We start from the raw sequence: 12,075 nt of genomic DNA, 5'->3' as shown, positions 1-12,075 counted from the left end.
CTTGTGGTGAAAGAGGAAAAAGCCCTATAGCTCAGTTCATCATTAGACTAACTCCTCCACGCGTCATTACCGCTGCACTGTTTACTGTCAATAATAAGCGGTACATTGGTAATCGTCTGTGATTCTGTGTAGGTGTAATTGTTATGATGAACTGCCTATACATTTCAACACAGGGTTATTTGGAGTGCTGATGACTCATCAGTTACTATAAATAAATCGTCCCTTTTCTCATGGAAGATTTTATTTTCCTGGAACTAATCAAGTGCATAACAACTGGGGTAGTCATGATCAGGTGCATAACAACTGGGGTAGTCATGATCAGGTGCATAACAACTAGGGTAGTCATGATCAGGTGCATAACAACTAGGGTAGTCATGATCAGGTGCATAACAACTGGGGTCGTCATGATCAGGTGCATAACAACTAGGGTAGTCATGATCAGGTGCATAGCAACTGGGGTCGTCAGGATCAGGTGCATAGCAACTGGGTAGTCATGATCAGGTGCATAGCAACTGGGGTAGTCATGATCAAGTGCATAACAACTGGGGTAGTCATGATCAAGTGCATAACAACTGGGGTAGTCATGATCAAGTGCATAACAACTGAGGTAGTCATGATCAAGTGCATAACAACTGGGGTAGTCATGATCAAGTGCATAACAACTGGGGGTAATTATGATCAAGTGCATAGTAACTGGGGGAGTCATGATCAAGTGCATAGTAACTGGGGTAGTCATGATCAGGTGCATAACAACTGGGGTAGTCATGATCAAGTGCATAGTAATTGGGGTAGTCATGATCAAGTGCATAACAACTGGGGTAGTCATTATCAAGTGCATAACAACTGGGGTAGTTATGATCAAGTGCATAACAACTGGGGTAGTCATGATCAAGTGCATAACAACTGGGGTAGTCATGATCAAGTGCATAACAACTGGGGTAGTTATGATCAAGTGCATAACAACTGGGGTAGTTATGATCAAGTGCATAGTACCTGGGGTAGTCATGATCAAGTGCATGACAACTGGGGTAGTAGGAGTGGAGATCCAATAAAAGGAGCATAAATTATACAATTATATTATATTCAATCAAGATCCAGTAAGGATAACTAAATCTCTGTTACGATTGCATTAATAAGTGCCTCAAATCTCATTAATTGGGTATCGTTTTAGTTTGTTGCAATGAAGATCTATTCAAAGTATGTTTCATATCTTGGTACAGGGCATAGCAGCACAGAACAAGTGTTCTGAACAAACATTACTCTTTCATTTAAGACAGCATATTTATTCTTCTTTTCACTTTTGGTATATTTGGTATACTTAAAAGGTCCAAAGCAGCCGTTTTTTTTATCTCAATATCAAATAATTTGATATTAAACATTAAGGACACCTGCTCTTTCCATGACACAGACTGACCAGGTGAATCCAGGTGAAAGCTATGATCCCTTATTGACGTCACTTGTTCAATTCACTTCAATCAGTGTAGATGAAGGGGAGGAGATGGGTTAATAATGAAGGATTTTTAAGCCTTGAGACATGGATTGTGTATGTGTGGGCAAGACAAAAGATTGAAGTGCCTTTGAACGGGTTATGGTAGCAGGTGCCAGGCGTACTGCTTTCTGTCGAGAAATGCAACGCTGCTGGGTTTTTCATGCTCAACAGTTTCCCGTGTGTATCTAGAATAGTCCACCACCCAAAGGACATCCAGCCAACTTGGCAGAACTGTGGGAAGCATTGGAGTCAACATGGGCCAGCCTCCCAGGCTGCCAAAGGTGCTTCCACCAAGTATTAACTATGGGGTGTGAAGACATAAACAATCAATACATGTATCAACCTATGTGTCATCAAAGAGGGTCAACCAACTTTCTGGTAGAGAATACACTGAGTACTATTATTGTTGCCCATAATAAAGCGCAGTGTGCTATGATAAACTGCATCTAATGGCTTTAATGAGATGGCAGCTGTGTTCATATACTGTAGATGATGTCATCATAGTCTGGGACCAATAGGAATGTCGACTGAACAATCTGCTTTCTACTATTTACCGAGAGGCATGACCTATTTCTTAGTTTTACCTGCATTCAGTACTAATTCAGGTCTATAATGTTTTTCTGTAATACAAGAGGGCAGACTGTAGTTCAGATAGAGCCTGGTCAACTGTGGCGGCAATCGCATCTACAACAGTATCATCGGCATACAAGTGCAGGTTGTCAATTTTGGTAATATAAACAGTGAAAAGTACAGGACCCAGAATCGAACCCTGCGGGACACCTTTCGTTATGTCCAGAAAACCTGATTTAACACCATCACATTGAGTTTATCTGTCAAATAATTTTTAAACCAGTTACATGCAGCCTGGTCTAGGCCAATTGAGGAAAACCTCTAAATTAGCAGTGAGTGATCAACAGTATCGAAGGCCTTTAACAGGTCAATGAAGGGGGCAACACAATGTGGCCTTTTATCCATACAGTTAACCACATAATTTATAACTAAATAACTAATGGGGCGGCAGGTAGCCTAGCAGTTAAGAATTTCCGGAAAATCTGCCGATGTGCCGTTGAGCAAGGCACTTAACCCTAATTCCTCCTGTATGTCGCTCTGGATAACAGCATCGGCTAAATGACTAAAATGTAAACGTAAATAACTAGGGATCCAGCAGAGATAGTGCTATGACCTGGTCTAAAACCCCACTAATGAACAATTAGAATACATTTCAAAGATAAAAAAGTTCTTAGCTGAGAATTAATCAAGGATTCTAAAATTTTAACTAGGCAAGAAAGTTTAGAAATAGAGTGATAATTATTTAGTTCACAAGGGTCACCACCTTTGTGAAGGGGGAGTACATGGGCCGCCTTCCAAACGTTGGGGATAGTACCAGATATAATCATCAGGTTAAAATATGGGTTATTGATTCAGCAATCAGGGGGGCAGAGAGCTGCAGCAAAAATGGATCAAGAATATCAGTGTATTTTTTATTTACATCAATCATAAGCAAGGCATCTAGCACATCACAAGTAGTAAATTGTTTAAATGAAAACAAAGATTAACTACAAGTTGACGGGTTAAATGTTGAGTCAGCGAGAGGCTGGCAGAGTGAAGAGCAGTCTATTGATTGACCAGGGTCAATTAAACCACCATTTCTCTCAAGTAAAAAGCCTGTCGAGATAAAATTACGATTAAAAGCATCACTTATCCCATTCTTCTCAGTTATAATGCCAGAGTCAGACAGGACTTGATTAGGCAGGGAAGAAGATGAATTTGTATGCTTCAGTGCATTTGCTGTTTTTCAAAATTCTGAGATATAGCATAAAAAATAGCTTGATTTATACTGAACAAAAATATAAATGCAACATGCAACAATTTAAAAGATATTACTGAGTTACAGTTCATAGAAGGAATTGAAATAAATTCAATAGGCCTGAACCTATGGATTTCACAACTGGGCAGGGGCACAGCCATAGGAGGGGCCCAACCACAGCCATGAGCATAGGCCCACCCACTTGGAAGCCAGGTCCCCACAAAAGGTCTTTATTACAGACAGAAATACTCCTCAGCACCCCACCCCCCCTCCCCCTCCTCAGACGATCCTGCAGGTGAAGAAGACGGATGTGGAGATCCTGGCGTGGTACACATGGTCTATGGTTGTGAGGCCAGTTGGATGTACTGCCAAATTCTCTAAAACAATGTTAGAGGTGGCTTATGGTAGAGAAATGAACATTGACAACATTTTTGAGAAATAAGCTTTTTGTGCTATGGAAGATTTGGGGGATCTTTTATTTCAGCTCATGAAAAATGGGAACAAGACTTTACATGTTGCATTTATATTTTTTCTCAGTATAGCTTTCGTAATCGAGATAGTACATCTGCTTCTCAGTTGTCCGAAAGATTGTCAAATTGACAGTTGTCTGAAAGATTGCCACCTTTCAGTTTTCCTTGCTTTGGCCCAGGTCTGATTTTTACATCTTAATGAGCTCAGATAGCTCATAAGAAAACCAACGGTTATATTTATCTTTGCCTCTGAATTGTTCAAAAGGGGTGTGTATATGGAGTGAAAAAATATGGAGGAGACATTTTCTAGAGCCAACTCAGGATCCTGAATACAAGAGAGAGTGGCTAAATCAGATTATAAACTGGGTGGTTTGAGCGCTGAATGCTGATTGGCTGAAAGCCGTGGCATATCAGACCATATACCACGGGTATGACAAAACATTTATTTTTATTGCTCTAATTACATTGGTAACCAGTTTATAATAGAAATAAGGCACCTACGGGGTTTGTAATATATGGCTAATATACCATGGCTAAGGCCTGTATCCAGGCACTCAACGTAGCGTCGTACATAAGAACAGCCCTTAGCCATGGTATATTGACCATATACCACACCCCCTCGGGCCTTACTGCTTAAACAGATGTCATGTAAAAACCCTTGAGGAGAAACATTTTAAAAAGTTATCTTCTTAATTAAACGAGGATTCGTATTTTGATGTTTGGTATCTTTAAAACATACTGTGGGACAATGATCACTGAGATCACATTAAAATTCCTATTTAACTACTAAGAATTAGACAATAAATATACATGTCAATATCCATATAATGAGATGACTAAATAGATGTGAGTCCTATTCATCCATAGCTTTGTGTAAAAAGTGCTACAGTATGTGTCCTCATTCTCCAAGTCTTAGAGGAGGAATGTTACCAATGACTGTAATGTTGGAACATTCTGCTCTTCTCATTCTGGCACAGCTTTCCTGCTCCTGAACAGCTGTCCCAACCAACGCCCGCTAGCTTTCTTCACGGATGAATTCATCTGTTGGCTTTATGTGAAAGAAAAATCATGCACCAGAACCATTAAAGATTACACTGAAATTAATATTTATGTCTTACAACATAATTCCTTAGATGTAGAGCGAGCACTGGTGTACCACACCACACTCTGCAGCCCCCATTGTGGGGGGCCCAACAAACACTGGTTGGGGGCCTTTCCCCCCCCAGATAGCATATGAACACGTCATAAGCCATAGCAAAATGTTTAGTTTTAAAACTGAAACATTTTCTCTCTGCCTCATGGCAAAATGTGTAGAATAACAAGAAATTAGCTTTAAAACTACACAATTTTCCCTTAGCCTCTTGGCAAAATGTGCAAAATAGCATGAGATTAGCTATAAAGCTGCACATATTTCTCTCTGCCCCATGTGTAGAAGTCCTAAAACATATATTTTTTTTGGGGGGGGGGGGGTTGGGCAGAAAGACCTTGCGGGGGGCCTCGCGAAACTGAGGTAGGCCACTAACATAAGCCTATGTGTGATTGTAAACAAAGAGGCCATTTGGGATGGGTCAGAGTGAATTATCATGAACAGATGCCTAGGCTAAATATGTGCTCTCCACAGCTCCTCAGCACACACTGCATTATCTATGCAACAGTGCATCATTCCCATTTGGCTGCCATGTTAGAGCAGCCATGGACATTTTATAAGAGCATCATGCACAGTATGACAACACACACGCACACACACACTGTCCTCTAGGTGTCAATGTTGTCTCACCTGGATTTCTCTGTGGTCTCCCTCCTCAGAGAGCCAATCTTCAGCTTCCAGGTCTTTGTCCTACTTCCCTGTTCTTTCTTTCCTGCTTCTTCTTTCTCCTGGGGAGAAACATACAGTAGATATTTGTCAACGGAGACATTGATGCAGACTCATTCAAAACACATTTACACATAGACACAAGCATACTTTCACACAGACATACTCTACCATAGGTTTGCATGCATCTAGCAACACACACAAATACAGAAACACAGCTTAAATATCAAAATCAAATCAAACTTTATTTGCCACATGCGCCGAACACAACAAGTGTAGACTTTACCGTGAAATGCTTATTTACAAGCCCTTATCCAACAATGCAGTTCAAGAAGAAGAAAATATTTACCAAATAGGCTAAAATAAAAAGTTATAATAAAAGGTGACACAATAAGAATAACAATAACGAGGCTATATACAGGGGGCACCGGTACCGAGTCAGTGTGCAGGGGTACAGGCTAGTTGAGGTAATCTGTACACGTAGGTGGGAGCAAAGTGACTACGCATAGGTAACAGACAAACAGCGAGTAGCAGCAGTGTACAATTGTGTCTATTTGAGTGTGTATACAATATGAGTAAGTGTGCATGTGTGCGTGCATGCTTGTGTTTGTGTGTTCATGCATGCTTGTTCCTGTGTGTGTTTGTGCATACATGCATGCTTGTGTGTGTATGTGTGCGTGAGTGAGTTGAGTTCACATCATCTCACCTGCTTTTCATCATCCTCGGGATGCTCAAGCAGATCCTCTATAGTCCGGTACCTCCTTCCAGACACTTCCTTCCCCTTCTCTAGAACACACACAATTCAAAACCTTCAGTTTCAACCTAAATACACCAATGATGACACAGTATTTGACAGTTTACACAGTGGGAATTAACATTGGATGGTAACTCACTTAGATGTCCCATCATGAGCACTGTGTCCGATGTTGACCTATGTCGAAAATGCTGATGCACATTACTATTGCTATGAGATGATTGGCGGGGTAAGTCCTCATAATCTTTGACTTCAAGTCTTTCATTGGCAGAGGGGCCGCCTTCTTCTGAAGCCTTGAAGTCACACTGGTTGTGTTCTGAATTCTATACGGATAGAAACATCAAGTCAAATGTTGGTTAATTACAGTTGATGTCGGAAGTTTACATACACCTTCGCCAAATAGATTTAAACTCAGTTTTTCACAATTTCTGACATTTAATCGTAGTAAAAATTCCCTGTTTTAGGTCAGTTAGGATCACCACTTTCTTTTAAGAATGTTAAATGTCAGAATAATAGTAGAGAGAATGATTCATTTCAGCGTTTCTTTCTTTCATCACATTCCCAGTGGGTCAGAAGTTAACATACACTCAATTAGTATTTGGTAGCATTGCATTTAAATTGTTGAACTTGGGTCAAATGTTTCGGGTTGCCCTTCACAAGCTTCCCACAATAAGTTGGGTGAACTTCGTCCCATTCCTCCTGACAGTGCTGGTGTAACAGAGTCAGGTTTGTAGGCCTCTTTGCTTGCACTTGCTTTTTCAGTTCTGCCCACAATTTTTTTATAGGATTGAGGTGAGGGCTTTGTGATGGCCACTCCAATACCTTGACTTTGTTGTCCTTAAGCCATTTTACCACAACTTTGGAAGTATGCTTGGGGTCATTGTCCATTTGGAAGACCCATTTGCGACCAAGCTTTAACTTCCTGACTGATGTCTTGAGATGTTGCTTCAATATATCCACATAATTTCCCCCATGATGCCATCTATTTTGTGAAGTGCACCAGTCCCTCCTGCAGCAAAGCACCCCCACAACATGATGCTGCCACCCCCGTGCTTCACGGTTAGAATGGTGTTCTTCGGCTTGCAAGCCTCCCCCTTTTCCTCCAAACATAACGATGGTCATTATGGCCAAACAGTTCTATTTTTGTTTCATCAGACCAGAGGACATTTTTCCAAAAAGTACGATCATTGTCCCAATGTGCAGTTGCAAACCGTTGTCTGGCTTTTTTATGGCGGTTTTGGAGCAGTGGCTTCTTCCTTGCTGAGCGGCCTTTCAGGTTATGTCGATATAGGACTTGTTTTACTGTGTATATAGATACATTTGTACCTGTTTCCTCCAGCATCTTCACAAGGTCCTTTGCTGTTGTTCTGGGATTGATTTGCACATTTCACACCAAAGTACGTTCATCTCTAGGAGACAGAACGCATCTCCTCCCTGAGTGGTATGACGGCTGCGTGGTCCCATGGTGTTCATACTTGCGTACTATTGTTTGTACAGATGAAAGTGGTATCAGGTTTTTGGAAATTGCTCCCAAGGATGAACCAGACTTGTGGAGGTCTACAATTTATTTTCTGAGGTCTTGACTGATTTCTGTTGATTTTCCCATGATGTCAAGAAAAGAGGCATTGAGTTTGAAGGTAGGCCTTGAAATACATCCACAGGTACACCTCCAATTGACTCAAATTATGTCAATTAGCCTATCAGAAGCTTCTAAAGCCATGATGACATTTTCTGGAATTTTCCAAGCTGTTTAAATGCACAGTCAACTTCGTGTATGTAAACTTCTGACTCACTGGAATTGTGATACAGTGAATTATAAGTGAAATAATCTGTCTGTAAACAATTGTTGGAAAAATTACGTGTGTCATGCACAAAGTAGATGTCCTAACCGACTTGCCAAAACTATAGTTTGTTAATTAACAAGACATTTGTGGAGTGGTTGAAAAATGAGTTTTAATGACTCCAACTTAAGTGTATGTAAACTTCAGACTTCAACCGTACCTGTTACACTGACTGTGTCAATGGTCACAGCACATCTTGTCAAATATTGACTTGTTTATATACCTTCATCCACATAATTCTTTATTTACACATGATCCTGAGATGCCAAATGTCAACATATCTTTTTACCTGGCTCCCCTGCTGCTCCCGGAGAGCATCCATCTCCACCTGTAACCCTTGGTTACGTAGCTGTAGCCTGGCGATCTCCTCCAGCATCCGGCATACCTGCTCCAGGTAGCCCAGCCCAGGGGTGAGCCCCTCATACTCCTCCTCACGCACATCATTCTCCCTGATCTGTAAAGACGACACATGCAGGAAGGTAACAGTGCACATGGAAAAGTATACAGTAAATTAACTCTGGTGTATTACTTCACAAAACATTTATTGCTCAGAATAGATTAGCAATCTAAAGCTATGACTTCTGGGGCAGCAGACCTAACTAATCAGCAATGCACATTTGTTGCAGATACGTGGTAGTTGAGTAGTGGCCTGAGGGCACACACTTAATGTGTTGTGAAATCTGTTGTGAATGTATGGTAATGTTTTTAAAATGGTATAACTGCCTTAATTTTGCTGGACCCCAGCAAATACAAATACATAAAGTGCACCGTCATTAGGAGCAGGAAATAGATTTCTTCCCCAAAGAGAGCTAAGCTAATGAGGTGGCCTTTAACTGACCTTTGCCCTCCTCATAAACACTCAGCACCCTGTCTCTGAGTCCTGGCGAGAGCAAAGACCTCCACATACACCGACTAATCTCCCCATTTAATAAGACTTAATGATCCTCGATTACTGAGGCAAACATGAAACACAAGCATCTCTTTGCTTCATTACACCAAACATTGTCAACATGACCACTGGATAATAACTACACAAAGAGGAATCCTTGGTGCAGAAAACGGATCATTTGTGTAACGATTAAATACTATCTCCGTCAAAATGAGTAAATCAAGAATTTTCCCCCAATGGGACTGCCCTCGCTTCCCCATCTGACGCAGAAGCGCGACATGTCCGTCACAGTCTTATCAACAACACAGCAGACTGCTCAACACATCACCCACACACTCCATCTTCCCAGGCAGCCCCACACCAGCTTGGCTCCATTCCACTCATTCCTGTTGCTCACCTGGACAGACTGGTTCACTGTCTGATACTCTACAACAGACTGTAGGCCCGGATGGATACTGTCATTTACTGGCATAGTAACAAACACCACCTCGTGACCCATGCAACCCGAAATTGTTCAAACTGTTCCCACCCTTCTTGTTGGCGGAGAGAAAATGTTGCCATTTTAAAGATCATTCCCTGCAATTCTACACATTTGGCCATGAGGCTTGATAGAAAATGTTGCAGTTTTAAACATAATTTCCAGCAATTATACACATTTTTCCATGTCTTGTGTGTGCTATGGTACCTGAGTGACTCAACAAAATCAATGTGGGCCCCCTGGGGCGCTGAAGCCCCTGGGCACATAATCCTGTCATGATAACTACAATATTTAGATAGCTAGATGGGTAAGTCAGGCTAACCAGCTAACATAGCCAGCAATTGATCAACTGGACATCTGATTTGACAGGTTTAAAATAGCTCTCCAATGTCTGTCAGTGAATGAAATAACAAGAGGAAAACTGCCCATGCACTACAACATTTTGAAAATACATTCTACTATTACAACTCTCAGCAGCAGAAAGTTAAAAGTCTGAGTTCCTAAAAAAAGCTAACAGATTTAGATGACAACCCACAGACACGACACTGATTCAGTCGATGCAATTAGCGTTTGTTTTTCTGTGTGTCTAACTGTGTGTGTGTGTGTGTTGCAACTGTTAACTCTGGGAATGGTAAAACGCTCATTTCCTCCCTGACATTCCTTCAGTTCATTGTAAAAAAAAAAAGACATGAAAGGATTTATGTTCGGTATACCGCTTGAACATGACAATGGACTTCTGTCTGGCATATTGTGTAATATGTTTTTGAGTAATAACATATGTCATAACAACAACAACAACAGTGATAACAATCCCGATTCTAATGTACGTTCAATACATTTGGGAATAAACTTTCAAATGACTACTGAAAATGTCCTATACAACCAAGAAGAGGAAAAAATTGCCAAACATTCAGATGGTGGAGATTTTGGAAAAGAAACTCAACACTATGGATCACTGTCTAGTCCCATTACATTGACATTTTAGTCATTTAGCAGATGCTATTATCCAGAGCAATTTACAGGAGCAATTATGGTTATGTGCCTTGCTCAAGGGCACATGGACAGATTTTTCACCTAGTTGACTCGGGGATTCGAACCAGCAACCTTTTGGCACAACACTCTGAACCACTACTACTTTCAAGGTAAGAAAACAGTCAGAGAATCATGAGATTGAAGTAAACTCCTTTCAATATAAACCTACCTCTGTGTTTGTCTGAGCAGGCAGTGTCTTGTGATGTGGGCAGAGCCCTCCTCTGTGCTGCAGCAGAGCCGTTGAGGCCTGTTCTTCCACTACTGACTGGCTGACTGTCCTCCTCAGACCAGCACTCCCTGACCTGTGACTTGCCCTCTGTATATGGGTCACTGTGTGAGGTGATGGTAGTGAAGCCGTGTGACACCGCTGTCGGGGCACAGCGTCTCTGTCTCCAGAGTCTGCCCTCCTCAGTGCCTGCTCCAATTTTAGGTGCATGACCGCAGCCAGCTCCCTGTGCCGCTGAGCCCTGGGGCAGAGGGACAGGGAGGAAGAGGAGCAGGAAGATGGCAGAGAGAGGACAGGAGAGCATGAAGGAGGGGTAGAGGGGAATCCATCCTCGTCACTGACTGTAGGATCAATATCTGTATTACTCGTGGACACAGAGGGAGGAGAGGAGGGGAGAGAAGCCTCAGAACAGATCTCCACCCCAGAATCCTCTGTATCAGACCGCATCAGTGTCCCCACGTTAGATTTAGACATGAAAGTGGCCCCTGAAAGCATGAGGGAATCTCCAGATTCACCTCCTTCCCACTGGCCCTCCATAGCTACTCTCTCCTGGGGGCCCTCAATCACCCAGGTCTCCAGAGGATTGGTAAAGCGCATGAAATCCATTTCAAAAACCCAAATTCTGTCCCCTCTTCCTCATTCTTCTTCTGCTAAATGGTAGCAGCACGAGGTAGAAAATGAAAAGTCCCTGGTTTAGAGAAGCCCATAATCATTAACTGAGGTGAGTTTGGGATGTAGAATTTGAAACATCCCTGATGCTCCGCCTGCATTCTTATGACACACCTCCTCATCAATCATCCTGTCACGGCGCTGATGCTGCATGCATATGGAGGCCTGTGTGGAGCGGCTGTTCCCCGCAGGTATGACAGGGGCAAGCCATGACAAGGCCAAAGTGATAGCAACACCATGTGTCAGTCCCACAGACTGACTGTGGTGCCTCTCAACCAGTTAGCTGCTGATGAAAGATCAATCTTTCTGGACAATAATACCTTACATAACAGAGAGGTTTGTCATGTATGTGAGTGGGTAGGTGTGATGTGATGTGAGACAAGATAGATTGATAAGACAATCTAGGTAAAGCATCTGTAATAACTTGCGTCAGGGTAGCCTAGTGGTTAGAGAGTTGGACTAGTAACTGGAAGGTTGCCAGTTCAAACCCCCGAGCTGACAAGGTATAAATCTGTTGTTCTGCCCCTGAACAGGCAGTTAACCCACTGTTCCTAGGCCATCATTGAAAATAAGAATTTGTTCTTAACTGACTTGCCTAGTTAAATAA

General features: G+C 42.0%; 1 protein-coding gene across 1 annotated transcript; it reads right to left on the bottom strand.

Moving 5' to 3' along the window:
- Positions 1-2,956: 2,956 nt before the first annotated feature.
- si:dkey-106l3.7 (uncharacterized) lies at positions 2,957-11,731 on the bottom strand. Its single transcript, XM_036977351.2, has 6 exons — positions 10,743-11,731; positions 8,464-8,628; positions 6,473-6,656; positions 6,286-6,365; positions 5,544-5,641; positions 2,957-4,814 (listed from the first exon to the last, which is right to left on the bottom strand). Exons 1-6 carry the CDS (start codon positions 11,403-11,405, stop codon positions 4,730-4,732), a joined length of 1,275 nt encoding a protein of 424 aa, XP_036833246.2. The 5' UTR covers positions 11,406-11,731; the 3' UTR covers positions 2,957-4,729.
- Positions 11,732-12,075: the final 344 nt, after the last annotated feature.

The sequence above is a fragment of the Oncorhynchus mykiss genome, chromosome 5 (assembly GCF_057628025.1).
Source record: "Oncorhynchus mykiss isolate SJ-2025 chromosome 5, ASM5762802v1, whole genome shotgun sequence".
NCBI lineage: Eukaryota > Metazoa > Chordata > Actinopteri > Salmoniformes > Salmonidae > Oncorhynchus > Oncorhynchus mykiss.
This window is presented reverse-complemented; position numbering and strand designations above follow the sequence as displayed.

What these genes read in the sequence shown, in the direction of transcription:
- si:dkey-106l3.7 (XM_036977351.2), bottom strand. Translation starts at nt 11,405, where the DNA reads ATGGATTTCATGCGCTTTACCAATCCTCTGGAGACCTGGGTGATTGAG. An exon ending in CTGCTCAGACAAACACAGAG is followed by an intron (nt 8,629 to 10,742) that starts GTAGGTTTATAT and finishes TCGTCTTTACAG; the next exon opens with ATCAGGGAGAATGATGTGCG. An exon ending in GCTCATGATGGGACATCTAA is followed by an intron (nt 6,366 to 6,472) that starts GTGAGTTACCAT and finishes TGTGTGTTCTAG; the next exon opens with AGAAGGGGAAGGAAGTGTCT.